This window comes from Oxyura jamaicensis, chromosome 2 (assembly GCF_011077185.1).
Source record: "Oxyura jamaicensis isolate SHBP4307 breed ruddy duck chromosome 2, BPBGC_Ojam_1.0, whole genome shotgun sequence".
NCBI lineage: Eukaryota > Metazoa > Chordata > Aves > Anseriformes > Anatidae > Oxyura > Oxyura jamaicensis.
The window spans coordinates 85,330,483-85,348,054 of NC_048894.1; the positions used below are offsets into that span (position 1 = coordinate 85,330,483).

At 38.7% G+C, this 17,572-nt stretch overlaps 1 protein-coding gene across 4 annotated transcripts in view; it reads right to left on the reverse strand.

Annotated features, from left to right (window-relative positions):
• The window catches only part of TENT4A (terminal nucleotidyltransferase 4A), a 63,745-nt gene that overhangs the window by 15,862 nt on the left and 30,311 nt on the right, over positions 1 to 17,572 (reverse strand). For all 4 annotated transcript variants that reach the window (XM_035317812.1, XM_035317814.1, XM_035317811.1 and 1 more), the window contains exons 9-11: positions 16,677 to 16,803; positions 8,393 to 8,493; positions 7,964 to 8,136 (exon numbers count right to left, since the gene is read on the reverse strand). In XM_035317812.1, the coding sequence (XP_035173703.1) occupies positions 7,964 to 8,136; positions 8,393 to 8,493; positions 16,677 to 16,803 (401 nt within the window). The remainder of the gene's footprint in view (positions 1 to 7,963; positions 8,137 to 8,392; positions 8,494 to 16,676; positions 16,804 to 17,572) is intronic.

The window sequence follows — 17,572 nt, forward strand, 5'->3', positions numbered from 1 at the left end:
ATCCACCCATCAGCATAATAGCTTGCTTTCCCCTAATTTCATGTGCATTCAATTATACTCAAAAGTATCATTTCCATGATTCTAAACACATGAAAAAGTAAAGCTTTCTGCTTTGTTTCATGATACAGTCTGTCAATTCAAACTTCCCAACAGCTACTATTTTAGAAATTTCACATTTCCAAGATTTCTTTTAAAATTGCTGAGGCCAAACAAGATTTGTGTTTTTTTGTTTGTTTTTGTTTGTTTTAATTGCCCAGAGGTAGAAGTCTGTAGCTATCCTAGAAGTCATCATTCAGAAATCAAAACTGTAACAAAAGAATGCAAGTTTCTTGCTAGTGTGAGAGATTTGGGTTGTCTCCTATACACATCCAAGATGGAACTACAGAGATCTTGGCAAAGATGCTCTTATGGTTCCTATTCTCCAACCTTCTCCCACTAGTTAAATTTCTTTCCTACGACATTTAGGAACTGGAAGCTGTGAGAACAATTGCTACTTCAGTAAAAAATTGTTGCATCTTTGAAAATAAAGGATCTTGAAAATAGAGGAACTGAAAGTGAGAGAATTGGTGCCTACAGTTTACACTATAGAGATTTTCCACGTGCTCCTCTCAATGTGCAGTTTTAACAATGCAGCTGAAGTGATTTAATAGATAACTGCTATCATTCTTACATCTTTCACCTCTTCTTTTGTTGTTGCTTTCTCCATTGTACCTGCAGTAGCATCTGACATTATGAGCCAATTCAGAGGTGAGCCACAGAAACAGCGATCTCCTTTTTTCTAGCCTTACCTTCCAAATCATCTCGCCAGAAGGTTAGGTGAACACCAGTGGAGAAAAAGGAGGAAAACAGGAGCAACTACTGAACGGAATCAGCCCTAGCAAGATTTAACTAGCAGATTGGCTCAGCAATGAAACACCACACTCCTTAGAACAGAAAGTAACACCAGAAAAATTCAGACATTTCACAGAAGTTCAGGCAACAACAGAAGCAAAACCTCAAAGCACACTCTTTGCTTGAATGGTTTTAGCCTAGCATACGTAACTCTGCTTGACAAACCGACATACTTCCACCAAGGTGATTTCATGGATTTTACACCCCCATCCCATTTCTTTCATGCAAGCTTGTGCCATTTCCCTTTCTGGTAGGTGGAGCCGTAACTTTAGTAAACTGGTATAATAAAGTAGAATGGAGATGAACAAAATTTCTATGTCTACAGCAGGTCACAGGATAGTGAATTTGCATCAATGAAATTGCACTATTTCCATTTGCCAGCCTATAAACAGTACAAAACAGCCTCTGGTAAGATGCAATTGGTCGATTTATCTGCCTTCAGTTATACTGCATTACAAAAGCAAAATACTTTGGTCATGCTAACAGGAGGGGAAAAAAGTGAAAGAATAAATACACAACATAAGGAAACTAAAAAAATATGCATCCTCCAAAACCATTAGTGTTTGTTTTACAGACAGACAACTAAGTTAATCTAATTAGCATCTCAAAGATTAAATACAAGCACCATGCCCCTTTAACCTCACCACATTATTTTCTGCCAGGTCTGACTGTCAACTTACTGCTTATTTTTATCAATATTTGCTGTATTGCAAATAAACCACCTTAAACACAATATCCCAGAAACATGCTATTTAAAGCTTCTGTTATTACCCCTAATACTTCCATTTCACAGGCTTTCAGTTGGTCTGCACTGTTAGGAGTACAGTAATATTTCACATTTTGCATGTAAATGTTTTTCAAAGTTAGACATTAAGTTGTAAGACTTATTAATGCAAGTTGAACACAGTATATTAAAATATCAATATTCAGTTTAGGTTTTCTTCCATCCTAAATGGCTTTGGCACCTTTTTCAGGTGAGCTAATATTAAAATATGGTAAGAATACAGTTAGCCCATGGCACCAAAAGTAGTCAGAGCTTTTTAAGAAATTGTGTGCTTCTCTTTCCTTACCTCACTGACATCACAGCAGTAAAATCCAATTTTACTTGCTGATACACACATTCCCTCTGTGCCCTTTGTCGCTTAGAGTAACTTAAATGATTTTATAATTGTGTTCAAAACTGTGTCTCCTGCAGCATTGCACAAGTTTAGTCTTACTATGTATATCCACTTGAAGTAAAGACTGCTCAAGCAACTGAGACAGAAGAACTGAAGGAGAGCACCAAACAGTATAAAACAGCACATAAGAATATGGATTAAGAAAACAAAAACAAGGCATGGGACAATATGGTGAAAAGGGAAAATAAACAGGCAAGAGCAGCACTAGAAAAATTTGTTCCTCTCTGGTCTAGAATTTACCAGAAGCCTGCACAGCAAGAACAGGGAAAAGAATCTAAGGGATTTAGGAGGGAAGAGGGGCAGACACTGCTCAAGGTTGCTGACTGCTTTATTTGGAAACTTAAATCTTTTTTGAAAGATCTTTATCTTGAAAGACTCAAGATTGAGTTGCCTACTTAAGAGATCTTGCCTCCCTTTATTTGTTTACGAAGGGGAAAGGAGAGTAAGATAGGATATGCATTCTACCACATGATACTGTCCACGTGCATTTGAATGGTTGTTTCAGTTAGGGCACGAGAATAATCACAGAAGAAAGGTAAAATAAGTAAGTTTCTGTGCAGCTCCTGCTCTTTGAGAATTTTTTTAGGCCTCCCCTTAATGCCCAAACATTTTTAATTGGAACCCTACAAATTTAATCCTTGTCATTAAACAGATTTTCCAAGGCTACACGAAGAGCTGTTACAGTAGCTGTTTTGAAGTCTCATCAGTGTTTATCCCTCTCCTGCAGAAAAGCACATACCTTACACCTGCAAAATTAATCCCTTTAAAAAAGCAACATGTATCAGGACAGAATGTCATGTTTTGTACCACCTCTATCTGAAGAGTAATATAGAACAGCTCCTGTCAATAAGCTGAACTTCACAGCCCTTGACTAAGCGGAAGGGGAAATGGTGATGCTTCATTAAACACATTGAGCCCAAGTAACAAAAGCCACAAACACTGCACAGCAAATGACTGTTCCAAAGTCAGCGTGCATCTTGTACGCATTGAGCAGAATGATAGCAGTAATGAGTATCAGTCATTTATGTACTACTCTCAGAACTGTATCTGATCACAGTACTGAATACTTAATACTTGAAGACACTGAAAAGATACGCTCCACAAAACAGTTAAGGAACTGGTTGGCGTATCCCCTGACAGGGGCAGAATGGTGGGCAGATCAAGCAGTGACAGTCTGACAAAATGTTATTATAAAGCCTGAACATCACCTGTTAAAGCTAACATTTCAGGAACAGTATGAAAGAACATACATAAAAGCTCAGAAAGTTGAACAGACTACGCAGGTACCTTGTTCACTGGAACTTCCACTATCTTGGCATGACTGTATGGTCTTGAGAATTCCAAATTCTTCATGAAAGAATCTTGTCAGAGAAGCTCAAAAGGTACCACCAAAAACACTTTATGATAAGGCGTGTGATATTCCTTAGATCCAAACTTCTAACCAAACCTTGAGATTGTGCTGGACTGGATCTGAGGTTATGTATCCATTAGATATATACGTATATATATTTATATATACGTATATATCTAATACGTATACATATATATATATATATATATATATATATATATAGGATAACAAGAACAGCTTTCAAATTTTCCTGTGATCAGTTACATCAGTTACTGATATGCAGTTACCACTGTTGCATTAAATGCTAAGCTTTATTTGGCACAACAGCATCAAACTGCAGAGAAAATTTAACACAGGTTATATCAGCCTAAAATGAGGCTGGAGAAACATACCTGTAACTATTTTTACTTGGCAGAGACTGTTTATCAGGCAGACATTCTCCAGCACAACTCTAGGATTTCCCTGAGCTACTAAAAGGAGGCTCTCCACAATGCAACTGGAAATTCAGGTCAGCAGTTGCAGAGCGCATGTCCAGAACACAAAAGCACCCAGAAAAAAGTAAACTTCATTTTCAAGAAGAATTTGGTTACTGCTCAGATTCTCAGACCAATATCTGCAACTAGCCTGAGCTAGCAGAGAGGCAAACACAAACATAGCTCACTTCATCAGGTTTCAGGTTCTCATAGCAGTCACTAACTCAGTAAGAAAGTTAAAATGAGACTTCCTGATGCCAGATGCTTATTTTGTATTGTGGAGCAGATTGACTTGTACTCCCATAGAAAAGAAGCTCACACATTGTGCTGTCTTTAATGGCAAAGATATTTATAAAGCATCTTCAAAGGAAGATACATGTACAACCAGCAGAATTATTCACTGCAACATTTGTTGGGAATGTGTAGTATTTTGAAACTTACCTGTGGGCAAGAGTAGGAGAGGAATAAATGCTGCCTTTTTACCAGTGCAGCATATGGTATTCTAAATACCTGCACAGCAGAATCCTTCATTCAGAAAAAAAGACATACTACATGGATCAGTTTGATAATTGAGAGAAGCCAGAAAAAAAATGTGCAGCCGAATATGTTCTGATAACCAGATTTCTTTGTGTTCATAGGTTCATTTCCAGTGTTCCTCATTTTGCTCCTGCTCAGTTCGTTAATATTTACACTGTACACAGAGCTGAGATAATAGAATGGGAACTTCAGTACTATTTTGCAGTGCAGTATAATTCGGAGCGTCAGTGAGAGTTAGAGGTCTGTATTGACATGTGTAGTATGACAAATCCATAAACTGAACAGCTATCTCTGATAGCAAGAGGGATATCAGAAGTCATATTTCACTACTAAGCAGACTTGGATCTGAAATTCACTGCACCTTATGAAAGCTTTTTCTTCAAGTGACAGATTTCAGTTTGCTAGGGCTTTCATAAAAGACAAAGCAACTAGAATTTCATCAGCCAGACATTGCTAGCCTAAGGGATTTTGTAAGTAGCTTTTTGCTTCCTTAGAAAATTCATAAAAGATTACTTTTGAAAAAAAAATATGGTTTAGTCGCATTAGGTCCTGTTATTAGTTTTGGGCCTTGTAGACTGACTAGATAGTCCTGGACCTGCAGAGATAAAAGGAATCATCCTTCTAAACTTGATACAGTGAATTTGAGAGCGGAAATGCATATACATCTACAATATACACAGAGAGAAAGCTGTCCTTGAAGGAGGCAGTTCTCACATTCCTCAGTGGTACACAAGCTCTCATTTGAGAGAGGTTATTAACAGCATGGTTCTACCAGTATGGTTCCTGAAGGAAGGAAAGCAGCAGAAGGAACAGAAAGAAGCCTGGGTAATAGCTTTAAGCTTTTATAACCCTACACTTGACAAGTACGTACAAAATTTGAGGCTAATTTCTAAATGTTAGCTCTGATCTACACTAATCCAGCCTCTAGAAAAAAAAAGATCCCTTTTATTAGCCTAATATTGTTCTATTGTTGCTGCTGGAACAAATCTATAACCCATGTTATCTCAAGCACCCATAAGTCACCAGAAGCTCTGACCATTCACCTGCTGAACCGTACTTATGGACTAAGGCAAAATCTGTAATGCTGCCAAGACTTCAGTGAAGCAAATCCTTAAAAACCATACAGCATACGGTAATACAACCGATAGCTGTAGATAACATGAGCTACAATTTTTAATTAAAAAATCTAGGGTCTCTACTAGCAATACTGCATTGATTTGATAATGCTTGAATACTTGACATACACTGCCAATACCTCTTCCAGGACATACTGATGAGTATATATATGCAAGGCCTCTAGACTTACGGTCAGCATATAGAGGAACATGATAGCTGCAGAACACAACTGCCTCTGTGCTAGAGTGGATGGCTGGAGTATTTGACTTTCATTAGAAGATGAAGTTCTGAGAGAGGCAATCTTACCCAGTAGCGCCACAAGTAGCCAAGTCTACTTCCTCTTCCTCAACATACAAAAGGAATTGACTTCTATTATATTGCCAGACAGGTCCCAGCAAGATCAAGGCGCAGCTGATCACTATGACCAGTCAACTTTCACAATAAAGAACAAAGCAAATACACTTAAGTCCCTCTAATTTGATATCTAGTCTCTTACAGTTGATACACATTAAAAGTTAGCCTGCAGTCATGCAAAACACATCTCCAGAAACCATGTCTTGAGGCAGACTGTACTTAAGGGAATAACAGCATCATAGGGATGGTTATCTTGCTATTGAAATAGAAATCTTAATTTTGGAGAAGAGATTGTCAGTCTAGTATCTCCTGATCTCCTGCACTTGATTTACAATCTGCATCTTCTCAGTCTTCAGTATCAAAAAGTATTTAACTTTAAATGAATAATGAAACATCCCTGAAGAATAATTCTCCACAACATTAGATCTAAGACCACACATACCTTTAACAGTGATGCACAATATTCCCCCATTCTGAAACTAGTACTAAAATTCACTGCATCATACCTATTTGCAGCGTGACCAGAAGTTTTCGCACAAATATTATTTTCACACATGCTAGATGCTTCTTTGCTGGAACTTGGGCATAGAACTATACCAGACCACTCAACAGAGCCTCCTCAACTGCAGCAGAACAGGTTTCTCTTCCTGAGTTAGGTACCGTTTAGAACTGCTCAACCAGAACTTGTTCATCCTCACATATCTGAGTAGGACAAACTCATCAGTTACTTGTCAAACCTGACATTCCACTGCAAACTAATATAACATGCTAGTAGCCTAAAGGTCATAATACTAATAAATGACCAGGGCTTAAAATAGGAATTGTCACAAGTACACAAGCATAAGGCTATCTTTCTAAAAAGAATTGCACTTATATTTACTTCTGGGACACCTAAGGGGAAAGTCTTAACTGTTCACTCCCCCCAGTTAGGTTTAGAGTGCAAAATATTAAGCAAATATTTGTGTTTTCTCATAAAACTTATCTTACAGCAGTATCTTCTTCACTGGCATACTCAAACCAGGAGCACGGCTAACATTATCACTGCCAAGCATCATGCTGTTTTTTTCCCCTCATTTGTCAAATTCTGTAACTCATGCATTTACCATATTTACTGGAGGTAGAAAAGACAATTCAACACAGAAAGTTCAAGAGTGTTAAGGAATTACAGAAAGCAACCAGGACATACAGTGAATGCATTTGTCCCTCAAAAGTTTTCACTAAATACAATTCCCAACTTTTAATTCCATGTTTAACCAGTTTTTGAAATCAGACAAGAAAAAAGTACTTGGACCTCTCTTGGCATCATCCACAGTTACTCACTGTTGTACTTAACTGTCTATCACATCTTCTTCCGATCAACACCCGTACCTAACACAAAGTCATCCAGTTGATTTATGAGTGCCTCATGCAGTACAAGTTTGTGGTTTATGATCTCCACAGCCAACTTTGTTGATTTAAATCCATACCAAAAGAAAACACTCGACACTCTTAAGACTCTAGGAACATACCTAGACTACTGTCTGTCTCCTCTTTCAGAAAATTATAATAAGCCTAGCAGTCACTTAAACTGCACTTTCCAACAAGGAAGCTGATATCAAAACTTTACGTATTAGGGCCTCCTGCCACTAAAGCATGAACTGACTGCTTGGCTGAAAACACTATGGGATATTATTCAACTTCACAGCAAGACATGGTAGTCATATGTTCAATCTGAGGTGTGGGAAGAAAGGACTAGAAATTGTCAATGAGATTTTTCTTGATAGGAAGATATATGAAAAGATTTTTATTATTCTGCTTAATTAGCTACAGTTAGCCCCTGGTGCTTTATATCTTATTACATCTAAGTACTACCACAAAGGGTACCGAAGGTTTAGGATGGAATTAAGACACATTTCATTTAATGAAAAATATTTAATTTCAGTAATTTTTCTGAGCAGAGAAAGTTATTAATTTGCTATAGCATCTTAGGGACAGTATCATATTAACTGTTGTTGTTTTAGTTGAGGTTTTGAATGGCATGATAATTTCTGCTTAATAGTTTAACAAATTTAAAAAAAGCTTACAATGTCACTGCCGGAGAGTGATGATACAGAAGATGCAGATGAGCCAGAGGATAACTGTTGTGTATTAGCTAGTGACAAAGCCAAGCGTTGGTTGTAAGATGGTTCAGAGTCTCTGTTCTGTTGCTGTTCTCCATTGCACGGAGCTATCTGGTCTCTTATTTTCAACCTATTATCTGTTAACAGAAAACATAAGTATCAATCAAGAACACAATACAACATATGAACCCTGAAGTCTAAACTTCCATTTAACAAGGCAACAAACTGAAGAACAGCCTCAGAAAATGTCTTGGATTAGAAAGTTACAAATCCCTTTTACTTTTTCCTTACAAACCTGAAAGAGCAATTAATTTCAAGGCATGGGTATTTTGAATTGCATCAAATGCAAGAAAAAATGATTTAGTTGGTTTCAAAGATTTCTGCTATACCTACCAAGTTCAGGTGATAAATTAATTTTGCTCCCCCACTTCTTTTTAATCCAGGCCCTGTAGTCAATCACTTCTTGGGTCACTTTGATGATTCTACCTAATGTGCTAAAAAAATTTTTAAATTAAGTATTAAAGACTGTTGGTTACATACTTGCAAGCATTTCAAAAAGCAATAAAATTACATTAAATCAGTTTAAGATATCCCTAACCAAAGAATTTTTGAAGTTTCATTTTCTTAGATCACCATTTGGGTCTCTGAAGAATCACACTTTTAAACTAGCATATTACTCATCTTCCACCCTCCTAACATGCAAGCGCTGAAACAGGTAAGATTTTTACTCTTTCTAAATGGAATGCATCTTAATTATCAAGAATATACATGCAGATGATAGTGTATTTGATAAAAGCAATTTACATGTTCTTGCATTTCCCCAGACAAGAAGCATTTTTTCACTGAATCTCAATTAGGAGTTTTTGGATGCACTGAAAATATTGATGTCCCAGCCCCTTCAAATGATCATCACACTGAATAGAAAGACTCTCAGTAGTCCTTCTTTACAGATTTACAAGACATCGTCAAAGACCCCCACAATTATAAAGGAAGTACCATGGATCGTGAGGTAGTAGAAAGAAGACACTGGCTCCAAAACCCAAATAAGTTAGAATTTAAGGAAATTCTTAAAAGGTACATGGTTCTGAGAACAAGCTGACCTGGTCCCTATTATCCTCCTAACTTGTGACCAGTTGTCAACAAGTACAGAGCAGTATTTTACAATATATTTTCTCAACTTTCAGATACGTGAAGTGTATGTCATTTTGAGGAGGAGTTGTGCCCTGGTTTAAGGGTTTAACTTCCAAGCTTTCCTTTCAATAGTGGCTGGCAGCTGAAATAATTTATAAACTCCAAGATCAAGATCCATGAAGGACTGACTAGCGTACAAAAGTGAGCTGTGAAAAGTTATTATCTAGAAGAGATGTAAAGTTATTTTAATTCTAAAAATCTTCAACTGTTGTAATAAAGCTTATTCTTCATTTCATATCATAAAGATACACTGTACCTTTATTGGAATTTTCATTTGAGGCATATAATAGGAGGGACATACATAGCCTAAATGCATTTACGCTACCTTTACTAGGTCGTTTTAGAGTAACTCTTTAAAAAGGAAGAACAGTTCTCCTTCTGGATTAGGGATTACAAATTCATTGCAAGACCAAATACTACCTGTTCCACGTTTAGACTTCCAACTTTAAAGATGAGTCAGTATCAAAAAAGGCAGCCCTGCACTTTAAGCGAACATTGGACCAAATGACATTATTTAAAGTTACAAGTCCAATAGGTGAAGGCAATTGTCATGGACAGAATGAGTATCATCTACTGTTCTGTGTAATGCAGATAAAAGCAATGATGCATGATGGAAAACCATCTTGAATTTTACATGCAGAATTAAATGCTTTGACACAATTGTCACCATAGGGAATTCTTTGGAAACTATAGCTCAATAGCTAAGTAGTGCACATTAAAAAGAAACAGAACAAAACAGTAGTATTTTGTCAACGTACAATCCCACAACGTAATAGCATTTTAAATACTTAAAGCAATGCTGCTTTCTTACTGTCAAAGAGTACGTTAAACCAGAGGAGTAACTTTCAAGAACTGCAGACAAGGACAATCAATACTACAGAGAATCAGCCGTGTCCCTGAAGCTGCAGTTTCCCAGACAGCAATGCCAAAATAGAACTCAAACATACAAATGCTAGCTGTCTCTTCAGCACTTGGACAAAGGAGGAAATCTCGCTGTTGTTTCATCTGAGCATGCCTTCCAGCAGATTTTAACTTCTACTGGCCCATAGGTTTCACGGCTATTACCAACAGTAGTTTTCAAAACAGAAAAATGATAATGGACCTAATAACACTTGTGGAAGAGGAGTTTGTCAAGCCTGAAGCTACTTGTGGTACATTCCCAACAGTAATTTGGCAGTCATGCCTTCATATACCAGAAAGAAAATGAATGATGTAAGATGGCATTTTTATTTTGTTTAATCTGTGGTAGACTGCTATACCAAAAATGCCTGGTATCACAGGTGTAAAGGGTGAAACTAAGGCTACGCCGAGACCTATGGAAGAGTTGAGCATAAAGAGCCTGGAAATTTCTTCTCTCACTAGCTCCTTTTGTAGATGACAGAGCTTGAAGCCCCAAACTCTCGTTTTTTTGGGAGAAAGGCAGAAAAATAATAAATTTATTTATTTATCAAGAATTTGAAGTCAGATCCATACTACATTACTTGCACACCAAAATTAAAAGAAACTAAAGAGCCGATTTAGTTTCCAATTTCAGAAACTAAAAGCTGATTAAGTCTACATTGCTGCTTAATACAACAGCAAAAAACAAGAAGCAGGTGTGATCAGAACAGATATTTTTCCATTTCATTACCCAGGGGACTCAAGCACATCCATCGGGTCAAAGGTCTTTTTAAAAAAAGTAAGTGTTTAAAAAACGTGTTTTTATCTGTTTTCAGCACTGCAAATGCTTAGGAACAAGGAGTAGTTATTAACCTACCCAGCCTCTATTATGAGTAAATTCCACATTTTTTTTTGCCTGAGGCCAGAGTGAAACATTCCCACAACTATACAAAGATGTTTGTTTGGAAAGGGGGAAAAACAGCAAGTTAACTGGCCAGACAGCTCTCCTTTGAAAGATGCACCTTTATACTTTTTCCCTCATTATCACCAAATAGTAAAAACAGAATCAAGCTATTTGCATACCCAGTTTATTTTAAAAGAGCCTAGAATCTACACTTCTCCACACCACACAGCTTTCTCACACTAATGCTGATTCAACTGTAAGCCCTGAGTTCACAAGAACACTTTCTAGCTGTCACTAAGGCACAACCATGATGCAAATGGATCTTAAGATAACTCTTTAAAGGCTCAGATTGCTGATGCAAGTTTCAGTGAGATCCCTTATCTAATGTTCCACCAAAGCTCTACATGAAAAAGTGCCACAACAGGGAAAAAAACACAACATACTGTCTGTGAAAGAACAGTCAAGATAACTGTTTGGTAGGCCTTATTTTATGAAATATCGCCCTGATACTAGAAGAATAACCATCAAAAGCAGACTAATAAGCATCTGAGAAAGATCTGCTTGAGCACAAAAATCTAAAACATTTAGCCAGACAAATACTCTGCATAGGAAAAGTTGGTATTGCTGATACCTCAGGAGACAGCATGCATTCTAGCGATGGCCACCACCCAGCATTCACGACACCAAGCAGAGGAAGAACTGTTTCAGATATAAGATGTTCAGACAGAACTCTATCAGCAGATCTAGTAGATAAATTTAGCATTCCCTTTGACAGTACTGGGAGCTATCTTGGCCAACCAGAAGCAAATCTAACACACAGGCCTGCCAGCAGTTAGTGGACTAAGAACAGACCAAACAGCTTTCAAGCACAGAGGTGGATAAAACACTTTACTCATGGCGTAAAACTATTGTTGTTAAGATTGTCACCTACAAATGACAATTCCAGACACAGAGCAGCAAAACCTTGCCAAGGCTTCCTGCAACTCTGGCCCATTGGCGTAATAGTCCCTTTCCCTCATCCACCACTCATAAGGCTCCAGTAAGGAAGAACTGGTTAGAAATCTAGAATCCTAGGAGCTAAAGAAAGGTTTCAGAAGTCTTTGTTATTATACTGAAAGGACACATCACAGCAGAATCTGACTTCCATTCGAAGTTCTATTAGAATTAAAGCCCTATTAGAATTAAATTTGGCCAGGGACATCAAGGGCTACAATAAAGGCTTCTATAGGTACATCAGCGATACAAGGAAGACTAGGGAAATTGCAGGCCCTCTCCAGAAGGAAAGAGGAGACCTCATTACCTAGGATATGTAGAAGGCTGAGGTACTCAGTGACTTCTATGCCTCAGTCTTCACCGGCAAAAGCTCTAGCCACATAGCCCAGGCCCCAGAAAGCAAAGTTAGGGACTGGGAGAATGAAGGACCACCCAGTGTAAGAAGAGATCAGGTTCAAAACCATCTAAGGAACCTAAAGGTGCACAGATCCACGGGACCTCATGAGATACACCCATAGGTCTAGATGGAACTGGCAGAGTAAGTTGCTAAGCCACCATCCATCACAGATGAGAAGTTATGGCAGTTCCCACTGACTCGAAAAGGGGAAACACAGCCCTCATTTTTGTTAAAAAGGAAACAAGGAAGAGCCTGGGAAATACAGACCAGTCAGTCTTACATCTGTACCCAGCAAGATCATGTAGCGGATCCTCCTGGAAACTATGCTAAAGCGCATGGAAAATAAGGAGATGATTGGTGACAGCCAACATGGCTTCTCTAAGGGCAGATCATGCTTGTCAGATTTGGTGGACTTCTATGATGAGGTTACAGCATTAGTGGATAGGGGAAGAGCAGCTGACCTGGACTTGCATTTGACACTGTCCCGCATGATATCTTCATCTCTGAATTGAAGAGACATGGGTTTGGTGGATGTATCACTCAGTGGGTAAGGAATTGGCTAGATGGTCACACTCAAAGTCACCATCAACAGCTCAATGTCTAGGTAGAGATCAATAATGAGTGGTGTTCCCCAGGGATCAGTATTGAGACCAGCACTGTTTAACATCTTCGTCAGCAACACAGACTTCACCACGTTTGACAGTGACACCAAGTTGTGTGGTGCGGTTGACACACTGGAGGGAAGGGATGCCATCCAGAGGGACCTTGACAAGTCTGAGGTGGACCTGCACAAACCTCATGAGGTTCAACAAGGTCAAGCACAAGGTTCTGTTCCTGAGCCAGGTCAACCCCAAGCAAAAATGAAGGATGGAAAGAGAATGGATTGAGAGCAGCCCTGAGGAGAAGGACTTGGGAATACGGGTTGACAAGAAGCTCAACAAGAGCTAGTAATGTGGCTTCTAGCCCAGAAAGCCAATTGCATCCTAAGCTACATCAAAAGAAGCACAGCCAGCAAGTTGAGGGAAGTGATTTTGCTGTGCTCTCATGAGACCCAACATTTGAGTACCACATTCAGCTCTGTGGGCCCCAGCTCAAGAAAGACATGAGCCTATTAGAACAAATCCAAAGCAGGGCCACAAAGATGATCAGAGGGTTGGAGCACCTCTCCTACCAAGACAGGCTGAGGGAGTTGGGGTTGTTCGGCCTGGAGAAGAGAAGGCTCCAGGGAGACCTTACAGCAGCCTTCCAGTACATCAAGGGGGCCTACAAGAAAACTGGAGAAGGACTCTTGTCAAACAAAGTGATAGGACAAGAGTATTGGTTTTAAACTAGAAAAGGGTAGATTTAAATTACATATGAAAAATATTTTTTCCCCTGAGGGTGGTGTGGCACTGGCACAGGTTGCCCAGAGAAGCTGTGGATGCCCCACCCCTGGAAGTGTTCAAGGTCAGTCTGGATAGGGCTTTAGCCAACCTGGTCTAGCGGGAGGTGTCCCTACCCACAGCAGGGGGTTGGAACTCAGTGATCTTTAAGGCCCCTTCCAACCCAAACCATTCAGTGATTCCTCATTTCATGTGACATCTGCTCCCATATACGGAGGCATATGGCTATGCTGCTGTTTAGAGATGCAGTCTGAGCACATATTCATACCTCAACCATATGACAAGCTAGTACGTAAGCCAACATCTGATCTACAGACATGTTATTACCCCAAGGATGAATTCATGTCACATCCAGATATGTATTTCCAGCATAATTTATGGCTATCAAACAGAATACCACTCTTCCATCTTATCCCCAAAAAAATCCTTCTGCTTCTCTTGCTTCTGATATGCCCATCAAGTAGCCACAACGCAAACTGGATCAGCTTCTTGAGATGACATAAGTACTGATGTATTTGTTTTCATTCAGACCAGAGTTCATCTGACTTACCTTCTGACTGCAGGGTCACTACATCTGATTCAAGGCAAGAATCAGGAATATGAAGATTGAGAAAGAAGAAGTTGAGCTCATAACAGGATATAGTCCACATATAGGTAGGCTAGACAACGTATAACGTAGTTCCTACTAGGAAAACCTCTCCTTCCAAGATGATGGGAATCAGTTTAGTCTAAAAAAAATCTTCTGAACTACTGACCTTTCCCTGAGGCATTCTAGAAAAATAACACGTGAGGATGACCAGGGTCAAAGAAGAGTTAAGGTAATTCCTGAGGCTTTGAGCCACTACCTTCAGGACTCAGCTGATCACTGTTTCCATTCAGTTTAGAGCCAAAACACAATGAGAAGGTCAGACAAATGACAGCTTTTATTTCCCAGGACACTTCAAATGTTGTATTTGGAAGCTTCAGTAGGACACTGGAGAGAGTAATTTGAGTTTACCCATAGTGTTCTGAGGGTTATGTTAGTACAGAACACTGACAAGAATAAGACCTATGCTGAAGGACCAAAATCTGACTTTTTTTGAAACAGGGAATAGAAGCAGCAGTTGACTAAAAAGCCTTAAATTACCTTAGGCTTGTGCTCATTTGAGTTAGACAGACCCTGAAAAAGGGCAATAATGATCTCTAAGAAACATTTGAAAGCTACTGAGATGGTCATCTATACAACAGGACTGCATACACAAGATGTACATAGTTTTCCCCGGAAAAAGTTGAAGTGAATTGAAACCCACCTGGCAGTCCAGGAACAGTTCTTCACATTTAAGGAAAAAATAGCCCCAGTTATGACAACATTGAACAAGTCAGCCTGTGTGTTTAGTATCTTGCAAGCTCCTACCCTTTCAAGTGTTCATTTAGTATTTATTGATTCTTTTAGTAAAATGCCACACAGCTATCACTGCTCTTAAAGAAATTCCACTGCTTACAGTTTAACCTGCCACTAACAAGAAGCCTAGAAAAAGGAGAAAATGGATCATAGCAAAGGGCTCCTGCAGGGCTAGGGCTTTAGGTCAGGCCACTGGAAAAACTCTTTATACCAAGACTAGACAACTCTGCCTAACAGGCAGAAGAAGGATCTGAAAGCCACCTGGATTGCCCAGACACATTCAGTTTAACTAAAAACTGAAACAGAACATGGAGCGTTGTTGAGATTTTGCAACAAGCTTGGTACTGAACAGCACATCATCCACCTACAGGTCCTGGTGCTGGGGAAACTACTTGAAACCAGGACTTCATGGAGAGCTGCTCCTCTTACAACACCATTCCTTCTGATAAAATGGCAAGTCACAAGTGTGACAAGTTCTGAGACACAGATATCACTGGCACACACAGCCCAAACTAGCAGAAAAACAGGTCAGATGTACAACATCTCCTGAAACACAGCTGCTGGGACTTCTGATGTCTGAAGCTGTGACAGAATTCAAACATTTTTCTTAATACAGTAAGTATACATGTTGACAACTTCTGAGACTTGCATTAAATGCACATGCAAACATACTTTTTGATATCTAACATAAATACAAGCACCCCATAAGAGAATGACTACATCTTTTGAAGAACCACGGAGAAGTCATTGAAGATCAGGGCCCAAGACAAGCAAAACTTCAGGTATCCCTAAGTTGTTCTACCTATACTTACATAACAATTCGTACTGAAGGTTAGAATTAAATACCACATGCTAGAGCAGATACATGAATGAAAAGGCATGTCAACCATGTTGTATTTTTCTTTCTCCCCCTCCAACAAAAAAAACAAAGTTGGCAAAGAAGACAGCTTGAGAGCTGAGAACACAATAAGCTGCACAGTGTTTCAAGACATGAAGAACTGTGCTAAAAATCTAGACACATCTGGAAGTATTCTTTTAATGGCAGTTCTAACATTATGGCCAAACTAAATTGACTCTAACAGCTTAGCTACACATCAAGCCTCTTAGAACAGTTTATGGGAGCACATATTAAATAACAAGGTAAATTTCTTGCCTTGTCATCTAGTTTTTTATATATAAAACTTGGTTCACACCCATTTTTCCACCATAGTACTGACACAGAAATCATACCAAACATTAAAACCAGCAGTCCTTCCTTTGAAATATTTTAGGCAGAATGTTTGTAGAAAGACCAATTACCCTTTGGGTCCCTTCCACACTAACAGAACCCGACATGAATCATCCTGTTTTGTCATGCTGTCTTTATTTCAGGGCTACACATGAAGGTAGCTGTGAGCATACTCACAGCACTGAGCCAGCCTAAATTTCTAGGCAGATTTCAATACAGCTGCAGTTGAACAATAAATAGCAATATTCCTTTTATTGATTAGATCAAAACAATTCCTAAATAATTACACAAACAAACAATATTCAAAAAGTGAACTAATTACCTCTCAGAATCTCTATTTGGATATGATCTTGCAAGTGGTGATACTGCATGGCTAAGAACAATGTAGGCATAATCAAAAACTTGTTTCACTTGCATGGCACCGTAAGAGCTTCTGCCAACGTCGTTTCCTGAAATAATGTGACAGTGATCAGATCATCTTAATTTAATATCAGTAACCAGAAAGTTATTCACACTTAGAGCTCAGAAGCCTTAAGAATAAAGCTTAACTCTCTTTCAACTGGTCAGCCCACTCTATTCTTATCAGGAAGAACTAAATAGTGCCAATCTCAATAAGGGAAACTAGCTTTAAGAATGATGGTCAATATCATGCATTCACTATAGTATTAGTAAAATACTGATGTACCAGAGCCTGAAAGAAACAGAAAAGGTAACTATAAAAAAGTTTTAAGCTGACCCCTAATAGGGAATGTACCAATGTCAAACCATGTCTCACTTACCAGCAGAGTTTTTGCAGACCAAATTCAGATTAAATTCTACTTGTGCAACCACCTTATCTTCATATGGCCAGGTGTCTTTATACCAACCCTACTTAAGCTTTTCAAAACTACAGCTGAATAAAATACAGATTGCTTATCTCCACAGGATAAACCAGTTTCTCAAAATCTTTATCATCCAGGATTTCCAGAATTTTGTACAGTGTTGTTTTTGATCAAGTTAGTGGTACCTGTTGACTGCCCCCCTTCAAAAAGGGGTGACTTTTATAGCAGAATTCCTTCCAAACCCCCACCATCACTTAAGAAGAACTGCAGAAGATGCTAAAGCTGCTGTATCAGTGACATTTTACAGGCATCAGTCTTCTGTTTGATGCCTAGAAAGATCTTGACAATACTGGCACGAAATAATTTGGGATTTTTTTTGTAGATATATTTGGCACCA